This window comes from Rhamphochromis sp. 'chilingali', assembly GCF_963969265.1.
Source record: "Rhamphochromis sp. 'chilingali' genome assembly, chromosome: 3".
NCBI lineage: Eukaryota > Metazoa > Chordata > Actinopteri > Cichliformes > Cichlidae > Rhamphochromis > Rhamphochromis sp. 'chilingali'.
In genome coordinates this window covers 40,781,586-40,800,712 of record NC_137931.1, presented here as the reverse complement: position 1 = coordinate 40,800,712, position 19,127 = coordinate 40,781,586, and the positions used below count along the sequence as shown (strand labels likewise).

General features: G+C 37.6%; 1 protein-coding gene across 1 annotated transcript; it reads right to left on the bottom strand.

The window, feature by feature from the left end:
* Positions 1 to 1,663: 1,663 nt before the first annotated feature.
* On the bottom strand, positions 1,664 to 17,485 carry LOC308393728 (cytochrome P450 2J2-like; the record flags this gene model as incomplete). Its single annotated transcript, XM_080877683.1, has 18 exons — positions 17,272 to 17,485; positions 14,634 to 14,796; positions 14,343 to 14,492; positions 14,077 to 14,237; positions 12,406 to 12,582; positions 12,169 to 12,307; positions 11,396 to 11,583; positions 10,098 to 10,197; positions 9,783 to 9,903; positions 7,686 to 7,911; positions 6,211 to 6,373; positions 5,917 to 6,066; positions 4,450 to 4,610; positions 3,384 to 3,560; positions 3,152 to 3,290; positions 2,706 to 2,893; positions 2,118 to 2,259; positions 1,664 to 1,839 (listed from the first exon to the last, which is right to left on the bottom strand). The coding sequence occupies exons 1-18, from the start codon at positions 17,470 to 17,472 to the stop codon at positions 1,664 to 1,666; spliced, it is 2,922 nt and encodes a 973-aa protein (XP_080733809.1). The 5' UTR covers positions 17,473 to 17,485.
* Positions 17,486 to 19,127: the final 1,642 nt, after the last annotated feature.

Below are 19,127 nucleotides of genomic sequence, written 5' to 3'. Positions count from 1 at the left end.
ATGTACCCCCAAATCATCTATGAGTGCCATAAATTCACTTTTACTACAGCTGAATTTCCCGACAGCACGCTAAATGATTTGATACATTCCAGGAGATAGGGGACAAACACTGTTGGTTCAGACAAGCAAGTCATCAGCACACAAATTCACAAGACTTTCCATTCTTCCAGATTTTTACACCATGAATTCCTGGGTGACTTCTGTTAACCTATGTAGTGCAGTTTTTCTGTGGACAACTTTGTGGTCACAATACCCATGAAAGCACAGCGACGGCTTGCGTTAACCCTCTGACGACAAAATTTACAATGCCCAGACCCAAGGAGACACGTGGATGCTCGTGATGTGAAAGTACAATACTGGTGTGAATGTGCATGCGCATCTTTTTCTGTGTCAGGTCTGATGCCACAAAAGATAGTGGCATGAGAAACATTTAGCTACCACAAACCACAGAGCTGTTCAGGGTGTGGTACATGATCTGGGTCACTAGTTGAATGACTTAGCAGAAAACACACAACCAGGCAGTGACGCATGTCTGGCAAAGGTCTAGGATTTAAAAGGTCCTTTTTCTTAACTGATGCACCCGTACTAGCCTTTGTGATAATAATTAAGTCTTCTGTGCAATAAGCTGGGAAGGGAATGGACCACGATGGACAACGAGGGAGGCTGCCACCTTAAAAGGTACCAAAATCAGACATGCACAGATCAAAAAGGAGTGCTTGGCTGTGGTTTAGGCATATAGAGCGCTCCCAAAATAACTTTAACCTGTACATTTCATTACCCAAATAGACCACAAGCCATTGTTTCCACACTTGAAAGGATACTGTTGCAATGGCTTTTTGTTAATGAGAATAGCAAACTTCAATGCACAGGCAAAGTATGTCTTTGAAAACTGCTTGAATTTGCTGACACACTTTCAAGGCACCTTTCAGCCATGCAGAGACCTTTAGATAATGGAAACTGTCATATGACACACATCATACAGTCGATACTGGAAAAGGTTAGAGACCACAAAAAAACGATGAACCCTAAATGACGCTGAGCTGCATGAATCGAGTCATACTATGAAGTCAGATATTCTCTATTATCATGCTGCAACTTGATCCTCGAAGAGTAGAACTACTACATCAGATTCACATGGGCATTTTATAGTGTTGTAACTGTGTTGTTGCCAGGTAATGGCTGAGGAATACAAAACTGTATTGGACAATACAAACACTGAGAAATGCCATGGACATCTCAAACTGATAGCAGTGTGAACTTCAATAAAAAAACAGACTGAATAAGAAGGATTAGGTCAATCAAAACTGGATTAAGTGAAAGATGAATATATATTACTCACGCACACATTTTCAAGTCAGGTCATGTTTATTTGTTCAGCACATTTAAAACCACTGCTTCACAGTGGCACATAGATTATCACTCAACAATGAATCATTAAAAAGTGTTTAGTATAATGTCAGAATTTTATACAGTTTGTATACAGCAGATATGTAATTTCAGTATATATGTATGTAATTTCTAAAGGTTTTATTAAACAGCATTCTGGCTCATAACATAATAGAAATAGATAATGATGAAACAGAAACTGCTTGACATTATAAAATGTAATGAAAGACAAATGTACACTGTAAGAAATAGACGTGTTTAGCTTATACTTGATGATTTAACGTGCCGCGGCACAAAGGCAGTAAGGTTTGGGACAACGGGTGGTTCCCAGTGTGAACTCCAGACTGGGCTGCTCTCCAGCAGGTGCCGAGAATGAAAACCTCTGAAGGAGGGAGGTAAAGAACAGGAATAATTCCATTCGGGCAAGCTGCTCCCCGAGACACACACGCTTGCCTGATAATACACAATAAGAGTTTCAGTCACTATGCTTTCATCTTACAGAGGTTATTACTACAGCTCTGAAACACACAAAAGAGACACCGATCCCCTGCAAACTCAGTGATGTAAGAAATTGTTTGTAGATATAAGTCGGTGCTCACGAACAGTTAACAGCAAGCAGAAACATGTAACACTTCTTTTACCATATCTTGCTCAAACACCTCTCTTGTTGTTTTGCCTACATATTCATTAACAGAATACGTTCACTGAGATAAACTGCCCTCTTGACATACCTGCAGAAAAAGGCATAAAGGCTTCTCTCTTCCTAAAGTTACCATCCTGGTCCAAAAAGTGTTGAGGGTTGAAGGAATGTGGAGTTTCCCACATTGACTCATCATTGAGTACAGAGTGCAATAAAGGCAGGATCATGGTGCCCTGAAGAAACAGGTAAGTTAATTTGTGTTTGTTTAAAAATTATCTCAACTTTTAAGAACAAAATAATTAAACAGGTTAGATGGAAAATCAGCTGATAGAGAAACGAATTATCATTACATATGTTGAGCAATTAATATTTGGATATTCCAAAAGAGCTACTAAATGTGTTGTATCGTATTATGAGTTGTAAAACACTTGTTATTTAACAACAGATGCACCAAAATGCAGTGGTTGTTTTTTATGTTTAACCATTAGCCCACTGCAATTAATTAAGATATTTCCATCATAAATATTGCGCAAAAACTGTCTTTCTGAGTTTATCTATGCTTTAAAGTGACTGAAAAAAAAAATCATTGCTGAATTTAATGAGTTATTCAGTAGCTATATGACCAGAAACCAGAAAAACAAGCAAAAGGCTTTGGTAAAATAATTCTTAGCATGAGTACCTTTGGGATTGTGTACTTATCCAATATTGTATCCTTGTTTGTCATGTGTGACAAACTCAGTGGGAGGATGTTGCCCATTCTCTGGATCTCATGAATAACTGCATTGGTATAAGGCATGTTTTCTCTGTCACTCATAGAGGGCTGTCTGGATGAACCAATCACAGCATCGATCTCAGCCTGGACTTTTTCTGTACACAGTTAATAATGTGAGTCTACGTCAAGATTTTTAAAGTTGAGAAAACAATTCAAATCTAAGTAAATATATAAAATAGACTTGAGAGAAAACCCAATCCAGAGACAAAATTAAACAGAGACACACATTACAATGTCACATCAGAAACAATCAATTTTTATATAAATGGCTGACCTATAAGAGGCCGCTGTCATTATAAAGTTGAGATACTTGCAGAATATGTAGTCATAGTGACTATTACTCAGTCACAAACCTTGTATGACAGGATAGTGGATCATATACAGAAGGCCCCAGTATAAAGTAGTGGTAGTAGTTTCAGTTCCAGCACCAAAGAGGTCAAGGGTGCAAGCATTCAAACTACTGAGATCAAAACTTGAATCATTGCCTTCATTCTGTTAGAGGCAAAGATGAAAAAAAAAATCTGATGACATTTCATTAAAAATGTAAAAAGAACAAAAACAGCAGAGATGCAGGACAACACTCACCTTTTCCATTTCTATGAGAAAGGAGTCGATGTAGTCTCTCGGAGATGATGGGTTAAAGTCTTCTTTGTGTTCACTGATCCTGTTTTCTATGTAATTATTTATATTCTTGACCAGAGTAAATGTCTTCTGATGAGGTCCGGGCACCCACTTCATCAGCCAGGGCATTGCGTTGTACATCTACAGCGCAGGAGGACAGTCACTAACTTGTCAGACAGCGTGGATATATCTATGACATTTCTATTTATTTAATAAAAATGTACTAAATTAATTAGCTTTCAAAGAGAGATCCACATTACTGTATGTCCCTATGCGAAAAAGTAAAGAACTCTCTTGTTAAATCATGAATTGACTATGATTAATCCCATTTTTTGTAAAGACCTTTTAAATCACTTAAATAGAACCTGTCTGACAAAGTAAAGGAGGCTAAAAGATCTTAAAGCACCTGAGAACGGCTTATAAAAACATTTCTAAGTCGCTGGGACTCCACAAAAAAGATCAGAGCCCTTATCCACAAATGAAGAAAACTTGGAACAGTAGTGAACCTTCATAGGAGTGGTCGGCCTACCAAAATGACTTAAAGAGTGCACCACTGATCACCCAGGAGGTCACAAAAGAACCCAGAAGAACACCTAAATAACTGCATGGGGGAATTTCACTGTCAAAACCACTGCTGCCCAAAAAGAACACAAAAGGCTTGTTTCACATTTGTCAACATCTTGATGATCCTCAAGACCTTTAGAAAAATATATAGATGAGACAACATATGGCATAAAGCTAACACAGTATTTCCTAAAAGAACATTATACTAATAGTCAAACTTGATTAAAAAACAAAAACAAAAAAACAACCTAATCAAAGCTGGACTCAAGTAAGATTTAGATGCTTTAAATCAGTGGTCTCTATGTATGAATTACAAATATACAAATCACTGGGACACAGAACAATTCAGGAAGGGAACAATTCAAGGAGAGCCTTTTATAATAATGTGATTCAAATAAATATGACACATGCATTTGCATAAATCCTTTTAATTAGATTACTGAATCCTGGTTTAAAGGAGGCTCACCTGTGCCCACATGGTTACCTCCAAGTACAAAAGCTCATTGAAGTCCTGAAGAATAGACTGATGCTTCTCATCACTGTACTCAAATCGATTTGAAAACACCAAACAGCAGATGATGTTTGACACGGCGTTGTTTAGCAATGGCTGTGCATTAAAAGGCTTTCCTGTAAATAAAAATAAAGTGTGGGTGAGACAGAAAATGGACTCCATGTCCAAAGAGAAGACAAACTTGCTTGATATTTACCAAAAAAGCGTGTATTATATAAGAAAAATTAGCAATTTCATATTTTATATGTTTAGCAGAAAATTAGATAAGGTCATAAGCAATTATCAAACATTTAAAATGTAAAAATTATCATCAAACAGTGTGTGTCTGTGAAGGTTCTCAGTCATCCAGGTCATCATAGTCTAAGGAGCTTGGAAGTCCGAGAAGCTTCTTCAATTCTGAAGAAGCTTCTCGGATTAGAGGTGAAACATCTTCAAGGAACTTAACCCTTTAAGACCTACCATAGAGCCAAGGCCGCCAGAGCTTATATTATATTTTTACATGCTGTGGAGCCATTTTTGGGAGCATTTCAAGTTGCTATACACCAATACAACCATTATAGCCCAGATTTTAATAATATGTATTCATTAAGTGCATAGTAATTACATAAATTGCAAAAAAGTGCAATAAACTACAAAAAAATTGAAAATCGTTTTTGCTTTTTTAACATATATTTGTAGTTAGAGAAATTTAGGAGGCTTATCCCTCAAAACTGTAAATACAAAAAAGTTGCACAAAATAGTTTCCCACCATAGGAAATTTATTTTGAGCGTCTTCATAGTTTTATTTTTGAAATACGCCAATTTTTATACACTGCAGGAAAAACGAAAATAAATATTATACTGCAAATTTGCAAAAAAGCAGCATATGCATCAAAATAAACTATTTCCAGCAGTGCAATATGAGTCCTAAGCATCCCAGAAACGACACAGAAAGTCATAAAGTCAAAGATAACTTTTAAAAAGACCAGTATAGGCCCTGAGGGTAAAAAAGACTACATTTCTGCGAAAATGACGTCACTTCCGGTTTCGGGCAGGTAATGGCGGAAATGCAAAAGTTCGCGCCGATGTCTATTCCAACGCAGGAAGTGTTATGAACAGCTGATCGGATCGGCAAAGCGTGTTTCTGGAATATTATGTTTTTGTTCCTGCAAGCGCCTTTTATGCAGTTTTTGCAAAGCTTTATGTGGAAGGAAACCGTGACCTAGGACAAGCTGATGGCATAAGATGTAAATACAACTCCTCCGGTTTCATATGCAAAAAAAATTTTTGCGCTAGCTTACGTGGTTGCAGTGCTACTGGGATTTAAAAATAGTTACGCAAAACAGAGCGTGCCCGCTCCGATCGGCTCTAAAGGGTTAAAGAAGTCCAGACGCTTTTCTTTCCAAGTTCCTCAGACTATCAAACAGTGTGATTTTTAAATGCCTTGCTGGTCTGCAAAAGCCTCTGTGAGATACTGGCACTCCTGCTGGATGAATTCTGCCAACGTCGTCTTGCCCAGACCAAAGTTTCTGAGTGTCTGAAGAGAAAACCTCCTCCGCTGCTTCCATGGATAACCACTGGAAGCTACAATACCTTTGAAAAAACATATACAAATATACATATTTTGACTGGAAGAGAAACTAGGCATGTTGATCACCATCGTCACGCTAATAAATCTAACTTGGTGCCCATCTGATACTCCAATATTAAGTGTGTAATTAAAAGAAATGAAATCACCTTTATTTCCAAATACATCGTCAACCAAAGGAATTATGGGACGATCTGCAAAGTCTTCTCCTCGTTGGACCAGGGCTTCCTTTACAGACTTGTAGCCATTAATGATCACAACTCTATGACCAAAGATTCGAAGGCTGAAAATGTTTCCATATTTCTCTGAAAACTGAATCGACAGTAGATTTAGCTTGTTATTCAACACTTGCATATTTTAGGATAATTTAAAAAGAAATAACTTTTCTGATACAGCTGACTTTTACATTTTTATTCTACCAAAAGAAAACTAAGACTGTAGCAGCTGTGATAAGTGTGACATGTGATACCATGTCCCAAAAAATATAACAACCACAAAACAAGCAAATAAAAACAAAAAACAAGAACTGAAAGCAGCTAATAAAATAAAACAGAAATGCTTGCTTACAAATATTTAATGTCTCTTTACGGGACACTCGGCAGCAAAAAGTAGAAGCTGAAAGGACAATAGCAGCGACTTGAAATGCAGCTCACACTAAGCTTCTAGGCTGTTAGTTATGTTCAGTGTTGCCAACTCCTCAGTAAGGAAAATCGCTATTGGCTGTCCTAAAAGTCGCTAGAAGTCGCTAGATGACGTCATCACCTAATTTGCATAATTGGTCATGCTAATATAATGATAACCTACGCTGTTGGAGAGAGAAATAACATCGTGGAAGAGACATAAAGTTAGCAAAAAACGTCCTAAATGCATTTAGAGTTTATTTAGAACTACAAACTTAATTTCTTTTAGCAATTATTGTTTTTTAATGTCACAATTCCAACCCTGCTCCTTTATTCGGGCTTCGACCGGCAAAAGTGACCCGAAATAGGCACTCTGGTGGAGTTACTTTGTGTGTGAGAGTGTGTGTTTATAAGTAGTTTTAAACCTTGTGATCCACAAAACAGCATAACAGTAAAAGAAGAACTGACTGCGTTACAGACAGTGCGGGAGCAGCGGCTTCGCTCATGCGCGATTCATTTGCAGTTTGGACGCACAGGTGTGAACATCTCCTGCAGCTGGGGGAGGACTATCCTCCGCCCGTGGGGTGCCCACGGCAGCACCGCTGCTTGTTGAGAGTAAGAGCAACACGCCCTTTCACGTCAAAAAGTCGTCATAAATAAGTCTCCAATAATTCCAGAAAAAGTCGCCAGATTTGTCGCTAGTCGCTTTTTAGAAAAAAAAAGTCGCTAAGGGGTCTGAAAACTCGCTAAATATAGCGACAAAGTTGCTAAATTGGCAACACTGGTTATGTTACCGAATGTTTTAAAGTCTAATAAAAAAAACTGCTCTGCCCCATGTAGCCCAATCTAAGTCTAAATGATTACCAATAACGGAGGAATAAAGGGAACCTATAGCACCATTTAGCTACCTATTTGCAGTAAACGAGTCGCCCCATTTTCTATATGAATATATTCTTCTTCTTAACAGCAACAATGATAATAATAATCGTTACTTTGTATCACACCTCTTCGAACTGCAGATGGAATCTGTTAGGTTGCAGGCGATGAAGATCACCAATAAAAGGGAGAGCCCACGGTCCGGGAGGAAAGTTTTTCGGCACTCGGTTCTTCAGAACATGAGCCAGCAGAAGAAAAAGACAGGAAAAAAATAAAATGCTCCTGCCGTCAACCCACTCCAAGCCGAGAGCGCTGTATAATGTCTCCATAGTTCCGCTCATTCGTGTCACTTTACTGTTTTAACTTTGATTTCACCACTAGATAAAATGGTGGGTGATTATATAACCAAGTGGGTTCGATAGCTGGCCGTCAAAATAAAAGCATTTAATAAAAACATGAAATCAATAACAAGTATCTTACTACGATGATCGTAGCGTGTTTATGTGTGTGTGTGTGTACAATGTTTCCTTGTTAACTGATGGCCCAGTGTAAAGGAAACGTTGCATGTCACATCATCACACATACAGAAATTATTAACATGTATAGCTTTAACAAGCGTTATCTAACAGTTTTTATGATTTTCCTATATGTTATATTAATTGATCATACATCTGAAAATGATACATTCTCTGTTTGTTTGGCGTGTCACGTGTTTCCTGTACTTATTGTAATTTATTTGTCACTGATTTTTGTTTCAATCAGCAGTGAAGGATGCGAAAAAGCATTAATCAAATTAAACAACTCAGCTGATTTGTAAAGAAAGACATTTTCTGGGGGAGTTCCTCTACATTATTTAACAGTTGGGGTAGGGAGATTACAAGCTGTTAGTGATAGCTGTCAGTCCAGTCATTCATTGTATTACTGCCCTCTGCCAAGGTAAAGACTAAAGCTGACACCACTGACACAAGCTCATAATGAAAAAGGCAAGTGCATGCAGAAAATCTATTTATTTATGACATTGTGCATTTTATAACAAGCAGTGGTATGAAAAATAAAAACACTCACACCAACTGAAATAAATTATTATGGTTATTAAGATCACCCTGTCACCACCTGGTTTGCCTGCATTCCTCTGATATCCAAATAAACATAAACCTATATACTTTTCAAAATAGTTTGTGAATTTAAAAGGGCCTTCTTGTTTAAGAGTGACATAAGATTGTTGGTAATCAACCCGCCCATTAGGTTATATCATAGAGAGTCTACTGTAGAATAACAACTGATTTCTTATGTTCTTTTAAAGAAATTGGGAAAGTCAAGATAAGGATTACCACGTTTAGCAGAACACCTTCAAAATACCATCAAAGCAAACAGAATTTTTTTTTACTATTCTGATATATTTCCAGAATCTTAAAATACTTTAAACACATCATTGACGAGTGTTAGCTTCATTAACCAGGAGGTCACTGTTTCATGAGGGTCCGTCAGTGCCAACAAAACTGACTAAACACAGCGAGTGGTTTTGTGCAACACAAAGACAGAATCTAAGAGTAATCATCAAGCACAGTGGTGCAAAATTATAGAATTGCATTCCTGCCTCAAGCACTGAGCAACTTCAAAACACTGAATCAAATAAGCATTGTTTCATAGAGTACTTAAAGATTATGTGAAATCATCTTTTGGATAATTGAACTAAAATAGGTTATTGATCCTCGACATACAAGCAAATCCACCAAGATATGGTGGGAGTTTGTTTTCAATGTAGACACTGACTCAAGTGTAGATTAAACTTAATAAATTAAAGTTTGAATCCTATGTAAATATCTCTGCAGTACTATTAAACGTTAAAAACAGAATACTGTTTTTTTTGTCCAGCTGTATTTATCTTATTGTCAAAATTTTACTGAAGTCCTTGTAAATGTTTGCTTATGACAGCGATTATCATGCATATGCAGTGGAATGTGATCTCTTAAAAAGTTGTAATTTAATATTGTAAACCTTTCAAATTTTTATTTGTTGAATACAATGGATGGAATGGCTCCTTTAAAAGGTCTCCATGGTGAGAAGAATTTAGCAGGTATAGATAATGCTTCATATGACAAATATGATGGAGGACATTGATTCATCAAACTGAGTATCAGACAATTTCAGTTTTATCATAGTTGATGGTTTAACGCGGTACAGCACAGAGGCGGTAAGGTTTGGGACAGCGTGCGGCACCCAACTGGAACTCCAGACTGGGCTGCTCTCCAGCAGGTGGCGAAAGAGAAAACCTCTGAAGGAGGGAGGTGAAAAACAAAAACAACTCCATCCTGGCCAGCTGTTCTCCAAGACACACACGCTTGCCTGAGAACAAACAATAAGACATGAGTTTTATTCAAACAATTTACAAGATATTCACTATATCATAGAGTTTACTACACTTCTGCAACAAACCAAGGATGCATGCCATTTTGCCTTGGCTAAAACAGTACAAGAGGCTTTAATGTACAACAAACCTGCAGAAAATGGAAGGAACGCATCTCTCTTGTGAAATTTACCATCCTTGTCCAGAAAGTGTTGAGGGTTGAAAGAGTGTGGAGTTTCCCACACTGACTCATCATGTAGGACTGAGTCCAGGGTAGCCACGATCATGGTACCCTGCACAAAAAATACTATAAAAATAACCAAAATACTAAAATTGAAAGAAATTTTAAAAAAATTAAAATTGTTATTCAAGTATATTGGTTTAATTTGCCATATAACAGAAAGTGAGCTGATGGAAAAAGGCAACGTAACATTGTCAAAATGTCCAAAAGAGCTTTTTAGTATGCAATTGTGTCAAACTACAAAGTGTATAATGCCTGTTAATTAAGAACCAGGGACAAGTGCAATGGTTGTTTTAGATGTTTTTAACCTTTAATCGTAGGTGTTAAAAAATTTATCTGTTTTCTCAAAATTTCTAATTTTTACAAGTGTATATTCTGGTGTCTATTCACATTAATTTCTCACTTTCAGTTATTGGTTTGAGTTAATATGAGAACAGTAATGAAGCTGACCTTTTTATTTGATTTGAAGTTGCATTGTCATTACATACAGTATTTCAGAGAAACTAGAGAGAAACCATGCTAAGTCATTGCTGTTTTGATGAAATAGTGGCCGTATGATTTGACATCTACTCTATCTGTCGCAGGACAAAAGGCAGTCTATGCAGGGCCATAAGAGTATCCTTATGTGTAGTCATGAATCACTGTAATACAGAGCCCTGATGTAATACTAATGTAATCCATTAGCACAGGTGTGCCACAGAGATCTATTCTTGGACCTCATGTATTTATTCTGCACATAACCACAGACTAAAAATGGACTCAGCCACTGTGTAGTTACAAAACTCTGCATTTTGATGGGTTAGCATTTTGGTTGCTGCCATGTTACTTTTTAGGAGTCAGAAGTTACCATATATTGTTGAGAAGTCTAAACAGGCATGGTACTGTGAATTATTTAAGCATTACATAAGTCATTTTAAGGACTGCATAATATCTGGATAATTTTGAGGAAGAAGAATATTTTCACCATCTTACATCACAAATACACTTTACTTTCCGGGTCCATGTGGTATCAACCTTTTGGGATTTACTTACCTGGAGGATTGATCATACATCAAAAGAGTACAGTTGATAGTGAGTGTTACACTATTTTTATACCAGGCTTTAAATGTGCTTTTTAAAGCTGCTTCATTGGTTATTTTAAGTGTAACATTAGGATTGACTTTTCAAGTCAGCTTCAAGTTGCTAAATTGGTAGACAAGGAATACTTTATTCTACAGCGAAACTGCCAGAAAGTATTATGGTTTGTGTACCTTCGGGATTGTGTATTTATCCACTGTAGTTTCCTTGACTGTCATATGAAACACATTGAGAGGAATGATGTTGGCCATTCTCTGAATCTCATGAATGACAGCATCAGTATAGGGCATGTTTTCTCGGTCACTCACAGAGGGCTGTCTGGACGAACCAACCACAGCATCAATCTCAGCTTGAACTCTCTCTGCACAGTCAAAACAGGATACAATCAGAGTCTGTATCAAGGTTATTATATTTATCTAAAAGTAAATGAAAAATTAAAATTGACAGTGAGAAACAATTTCAGGTTATTAATGTAAAAATAAAAACGTACTTAAGAAAAAACAGTTACTACCAATACTGAATTATTAACTTCAGATCAAACATAATTAGAAACATAAACAGGAAATATATTTTCAGTTTTAGTATTTGTGAATTTGTTAATATTTGTCAACACAAAAGCTACGAAACATTTAAACATATGTTTATTGAAAGGTGGAAAGTCTAAATGAATGTCAATCGGCTATCTTCACATATTGATTTTTTATTGTCAGCTTCATGACCACATATGTGGTCTTCCTGTTTTCTGATAAATAATGCCAGGATCTACTCTGGAAACTAACTGATTCCCAACTAGAAATCAAAACATGCTAAAAAAAAAAAATGATGAGACTATCATAAACTCTGTTTTGTGTATTATGTAGATGACTAACACAACCTGCATGCTTTTTCTCACAGTACAAGACCGACATGACAAAATACATAGTACTGTTGGGTATTACACACGCACCTTGTATATCAGGGTAGTAGATCATGTAAAGCAACCCCCAACGTAAAGTAGTGGTAGTAGTTTCAGTTCCAGCAAAAAACAGGTCCATGGTGCAAGCATGTAAGGTACTGAGAGAAAAACTTGAATCTTTCTCCTCGTTCTATCAACGGTCCAAACAACAGAAATTAAAATCTGTTATCAAACTTCATTACAAGACCAAAACGAACAAACATAATAGAGATCGAGCACAACACTCACCTTTGCCATTTCTATAAGAAAGGCATCAATATAGTCTCTCGGTGACGCTGGGTTAAGGGTTTCTTTGTGGTCTTTGATCCTGATTTCTATAAAGTCCTTTACCTCTTGTGTCAGAGTGAACATTGTCTTATGAGGTCCAGGTAACCACTTCATCAGCCAGGGACTTATGTTGTACATCTACAGAACAGGAAGCCAGATTAAACCATCTTTTCATGACTGGACATATCATGCTGTGCATTCAAAGAATTCTGAATTGAAATCTAACACACTTCTAACAGGAATTCCACAGTGGCAAAGCTGGTGGTAGAAATATAATTACCAAGAGAAAAATATTTGAGGACAATGTCAGCAAACATTTTTTTGATTTTTGTTTTAATGAGAGAGATCAAGTTCATATTCCCCAGTGTTCACTGAAATTTAAGTTGATTTAGATAATGCTTCAAAATGAGGAGTTGTCATATAGATGAGAAGTTTCAAGACATTTTTCAAAAAGCACTTGAAGAGACTTGGCTCCACATATTACCCGATATAAGCTGATTGTTATAAAAAAAAATCTACTTAGGTACAAATACTACTTGTGAACACACGTATACAAATATGATGTCTATTGGGATTAAGGATCCTTTATTGTTATTCATCATGAAGAAAATGTGATAGAAAGAGATGCAATTACTCAGGTCTCATCTCAGTACTAGTAACATTTAAAAATAATAGACAGACATTTAGAGATTTCTCCAGATACAGACAGACAAACTGGTGGTAGCTAACCAACCGGACATTTTAGTGGAAGACAAGCAGAAGTATGTATATATATATATATATATATATATATATATATATATATACACACACACACACACACACACACACACACACACACACACACACACACACACACACACACACACACATATATATATATATGTCTGCAGAAATTCCCCCCACCCCTACAGGTGGGGGGAATTTCAAGCTCAGGCCCTCTACCAGAGACCTGGGAGTTTTGAGGGTCCTGTGCAGTATCTTAGCTGTTCCTAGGACTGCGCTCTTCTGGACAGAGATCTCTGATGTTGTTCCTGGGATCTGCTGGAGCCATTTGCCTAGTTTGGGAGTCACTGCACCTAGTGCTCTGATTACCACTGGGATCACCGTTACCTTCACCCTCCACATCTTCTCTGAGCCCTTGTTACTTCTGCAGCTTCTTGTGTTATTTCTTCCTGATGTTGCTGTCATTCGGTATCACTATGTCTATCACTACGGCTGTCTGCTGCTTCTGCTTGTCTTCCACTACAATGTCCGGTTGGTTAGCTACCACCAGTTTGTCTGTCTGTATCTGGAGATTCAAGCACTTTGAATCACCTTGTTGTTGAATTGTGCTATACAAATAAACTTGCCTTGCCTTGCCTTGCCTTGCCTTGCCTTGCCTTGCCTTGCCTTGCCTTGCCTTGCCTTGCCTTGCCTTGCCTTATATCTGTGGGCTTTGCATCTGCCAGGACTTGGCTTCCTCCTCTCTGCCCTTTGGTGTGTTTTAAATCAGTATTTGTTTTTGCTCCTCATTATAAATTAGAAACCCTGTAGGGAGACTGTGGTTGCTTAAATGTGACTTTTGGATTTTATATAAATTGTGATGTAATTTGATTACTGCATAATGTAGGATGGTGGAAGGAGATTCACCTGTATCGATATGCTTCCCTGTAAGCGCAAAATTTCATTGAAATTATGAAGAATAGACTGGTACTGCCGGTCAGTGTACTCAAATCGATTCCCAAACACCAAACAGCAGATGATATTCGACACAGCATTATTTATCAGTAGCTGGACATTAAAGGGCTTTCCTGCAAATAAAGACAGAAAATATGGGGACAAGTACCCAGTGTCATAACAAAGCAAGCCCACTCTATTGAATGGTGGCAATCATGTCACCAAGATGTTTTTTATACCTTGGTGTTCTGTGAAAGCCTCTGAGAGATACTGGCACTCCTGCTGGATGTATAACTCCAGAGTCTTCCTGCCCAGACCAAAGTTTCTGAGTGTATGAAGAGCAAATCTCCTCTGTTGCTTCCATGGATAACCATTTGAACCCACAAGACCTTTGAACACACAAATACACAATAATAGATTGAATAAGAAACACTACCTTACACCCCTGATTTGGTGTCTCAATTATGTTGTTCATTGTATTCAACACTAACTATATATATATTTTTTAATGAAAAAGAGAAAAACAGAACCTTCATTCCCAAATAAATCTTCAAACAGTGGTACGGTGGGTCGATCTATGAAATCGTCTCCTTGCTGGACCAGGGCTTCTTTCACAAACTTGTAGCTATTAATGACCACGGTTCTTCCACCAAAGAGTCTGATGGTGAAAATGTTTCCATATTTCTTTGCAAACTGAACAAAGACAGCAGGTAGATGTTGTGGTTCAACAGTACTCAGAGAATTAATACTGCTTCTACATCTTTACTGCAGATACTATAAGATTGCAGCAATGTTGCCTCATTAATATTACAGGGAGTGCAGAATTATTAGGCAAGTTGTATTTTTGAGGAATAATTTTTTATTGAACAACAACCATGTTCTCAATGAACCCAAAAAACTCATCAATATCAAAGCGGAATGTTTTTGGAAGTAGTTTTTAGTTTGTTTTTAGTTTTAGCTATTTTAGGGGGATATCTGTGTGTGCAGGTGACTATTACTGTGCATAATTATTAGGCAACTTAACAAAAAACAAATATATACCCATTTCAATTATTTATTTTTACCAGTGAAACCAATATAACATCTCCACATTCACAAATATACATCTCTGACATTCAAAAACAAAACAAAAACAAATCAGCGACCAATATAGCCACCTTTCTTTGCAAGGACACTCAAAAGCCTGCCATCCATGGATTCTGTCAGTGTTTTGATCTGTTCACCATCAACATTGCGTGCAGCAGCAACCACAGCCTCCCAGACACTGTTCAGAGAGGTGTACTGTTTTCCCTCCTTGTAAATCTCACATTTGATGATGGACCACAGGTTCTCAATGGGGTTCAGATCAGGTGAACAAGGAGGCCATGTCATTAGTTTTTCTTCTTTTATACCCTTTCTTGCCAGCCACGCTGTGGAGTACTTGGACGCGTGTGATGGAGCATTGTCCTGCATGAAAATCATGTTTTTCTTGACGGATGCAGACTTCTTCCTGTACCACTGCTTGAAGAAGGTGGCTTCCAGAAACTGGCAGTAGGACTGGGAGTTGAGCTTGACTCCATCCTCAACCCGAAAAGGCCCCACAAGCTCATCTTTGATGATACCAGCCCAAACCAGTACTCCACCTCCACCTTGCTGGCGTCTGAGTCGGACTGGAGCTCTCTGCCCTTTACCAATCCAGCCACGGGCCCATCCATCTGGCCCATCAAGACTCACTCTCATTTCATCAGTCCATAAAACCTTAGAAAAACCAGTCTTGAGATATTTCTTGGCCCAGTCTTGACGTTTCAGCTTGTGTGTCTTGTTCAGTGGTGGTCGTCTTTCAGCCTTTGTTACCTTGGCCATGTCTCTGAGTATTGCACACCTTGTGCTTTTGGGCACTCCAGTGATGTTGCAGCTCTGAAATATGGCCAAACTGGTGGCAAGTGGCATCGTGGCAGCTGCACGCTTGACTTTTCTCAGTTCATGGGCAGTTATTTTGCGCCTTGGTTTTTCCACACGCTTCTTGCGACCCTGTTGACTATTTTGAATGAAACGCTTGATTGTTCGATGATCACGCTTCAGAAGCTTTGCAATTTTGAGACTGCTGCATCCCTCTGCAAGATATCTCACTATTTTTGACTTTTCTGAGCCTGTCAAGTCCTTCTTTTGACCCATTTTGCCAAAGGAAAGGACGTTGCCTAATAATTATGCACACCTGATATAGGGTGTTGATGTCATTAGACCACACCCCTTCTCATTACAGAGTTGCACATCACCTAGTATGCTTAATTGGTAATAGGCTTTCGAGCCTATACAGCTTGGAGTAAGACAACATGCATGAAGAGGATGATGTGGACAAAATACTCATTTGCCTAATAATTCTGCACTCCCTGTATATCTCTTAACAAGAACCCAAACTGCAAACACATGAGAAAATATTTAAAAAGAGAATATAAGTAACCGAAAATGCAGCTCTGGCTGAACCCTCTTGATGTGGTCTCCATAAACCAAACTCAAGCAACAAATCTTTTCTCTTGTGTGAATAAAGGCAACTGCAGATAAAGTTCACTGAGTTAATGATTGCCAGAGTTTTAAATGGGGACTTGCCTGAACTTGTTCTGTAGTACTTTAAACAGGCAGAAGGTCCTTTTACTAACTATTACATCCATATTACAAATATTCTTCCACTGAGGATAAGTAATGGCCATTGAAAAAAGATGCTCCTTTAATTCTTGGATATTTTATTATTAACCCTTCAGAGGAGGTTATGTTTTTGGTAGCATTTATATCCATGCATGCCAGCATTTTGTTTGTAAACATGACAGCTCAATTTTAAAATTTATTGTTATTTATTGTTTTTGTTGCTATGCATTTGCATTTAAATATCTTGTCAAATTTGACCTCTTATGTCATTTTTTCATTTCGCATCTGCCTTTCTTGCAGGTTGACCCCAAGATGCGTTAAATTTTTATAGAAAGTTTTATTGAGAGAAAGAGAAAATTAGCTAGAAATATATTGTAGTATTATATTGTAAAATAAGCACAAGTTATACTATTATCCATTACCTACTCCTATATAACATTTTTGTAATTAAAGTAAAGCTACCCTTATCTGATTTTTAAGGAAAAAAGAAAGAAAAGAAAGATATTAAAATTAAAACACTATTCCCTTAATAGTAAACACGAGTACCTCTCTGAACTGCAGGTGTATTCTGTCAGGCCTGATGCGATGAATGTCACCGAGAAGCGGGAGAGCCCACGGTCCAGGTGGGAAGTTTTTCGGCACTCTGTTCTTCCAAATATCAGACAACAGCAGGAAAACACAGATAAATATTAAAATGCTCCTTCCATCTATCCACTCAAAGCCAAGAACACTGTATAATGTCTCCATTTAAAGTTCTTAATGTCGCATGCTGGATTACTGTAGTGATTTAACTGTGATGCTACCACGAAACAAAGTGCGATCAGATAAATGGGTGGACTACTTAAAACACAAAGGTGAAGCTAAGACTAGCCTTCAAAATAAAAGCTGATAATGGTGGTGTTATTTTCAGTTTTTTTTACACATAGTACATTATTACATGCAAAAAGGCTACACATAAAATTATGTATGAAGTACTGATTACTGTATCAGTAATATCGGTGATTGACATTGTGAGGGAAAAACAATTATTTCCTGCATAAAACAAAGAATAACCCACCAGCACAGCCAACCCACCTCCTAAAGAAAAGCGAACAAAGACATGTATATGTAGATATGTAAACAGTGTCCAGTAACTTTATACCATTTCATAATGATGGAGAGGCCAAACTATTGAGTGCTGCATTATTAAGTGGCTGAATAAAACAATGATATAGCTTCCAAGCAAACATCTTGTTTGTGTGCTTGGAAGTTTTTTTTTCTTTTCACAATTTAAGTCCTTTCAATGGCAGTCAAGCCTGAATACGAACTACCAAGCTAACAATTACGCATGTTTAATTCTAAAAAAACATGGTTGACTCATGTAAGTAGAACACAAGTCTGGTTGCAAATTTTGAAGCCAATATGATAACCTTATTACACCAACGATGTGGATGTCTAGCTTTTTAGATCCAATCTGGTCTTTAAGTCTGACGTCATTAGCCGTTTCCGGGCCCAAATTCCGCTTCAGGTCCCAAAATCAAACAAACACTGCAGCATTACATTACTGTGGAGTTACAAACTGTCTAAATTCTTTCATCTTTAATCAGTGTGGCTGCTGTAACAGGTAACAGTTAAGTTTAACATCCAGGCATCCATGAAAACAGGATTAATAAAATTTGGAAGTTAGCAGGGAGTTAGCTCGCTAGTTTCCACCTAAACATAATATACCAGGTTCTGAAAGGGATTTCTGAAAAAAATTAAGATATACAGCTCTGCTATCTGCGAACATTGAGGAAGACAGCAAGCTAAACAGTAGTGATGCTTGTAGGGTTACTGAAGTTAGACTAGCTGTAAAATATTAAGATGTGCTACTTGATCGCTAGTGACACAGTTGTGTTAGCATAATAGACTTTGACAGTTTTGAGGGAGAGTGAGTCCAAAAGTCCGCAAAACTACAGATATCAAAGCAACTGCAGAGCGAAAACAATTAATCCTCCTGACAACTTTGTGGTGTTTACTGCCAGGGGTATGCTACTATATCCATTAAGGAAGGGTTTTTCTCAGCCTTCGTCAACTGAGACGGGCAAAAAGAGTCCCAGGTCCACTCTCAGCCAGGCCAAGTTTGTTTACTATATTGGTTAAAGATGGGTGATGCATCACCTTCTGACAGCGAAGACGGGCAGATAGCCTCCCAGGTGCATCTTAGCAGGGCTGAGTTTATTTAACCCTTTCTTTGGACTTATCACCGTTGGCCATAACACAACCAAAGGTTACTTATTGATCCTAATTACTACATTTGAGACAGTATTGGTCAACATGTCCTCATACAACAAGTGGCACACACTTCATTAATGTAATTGTAGATAATATTTGACCTAAATATGTGGGTCTTGTGATTTAAACATGTAGGTTAGATGCTTATC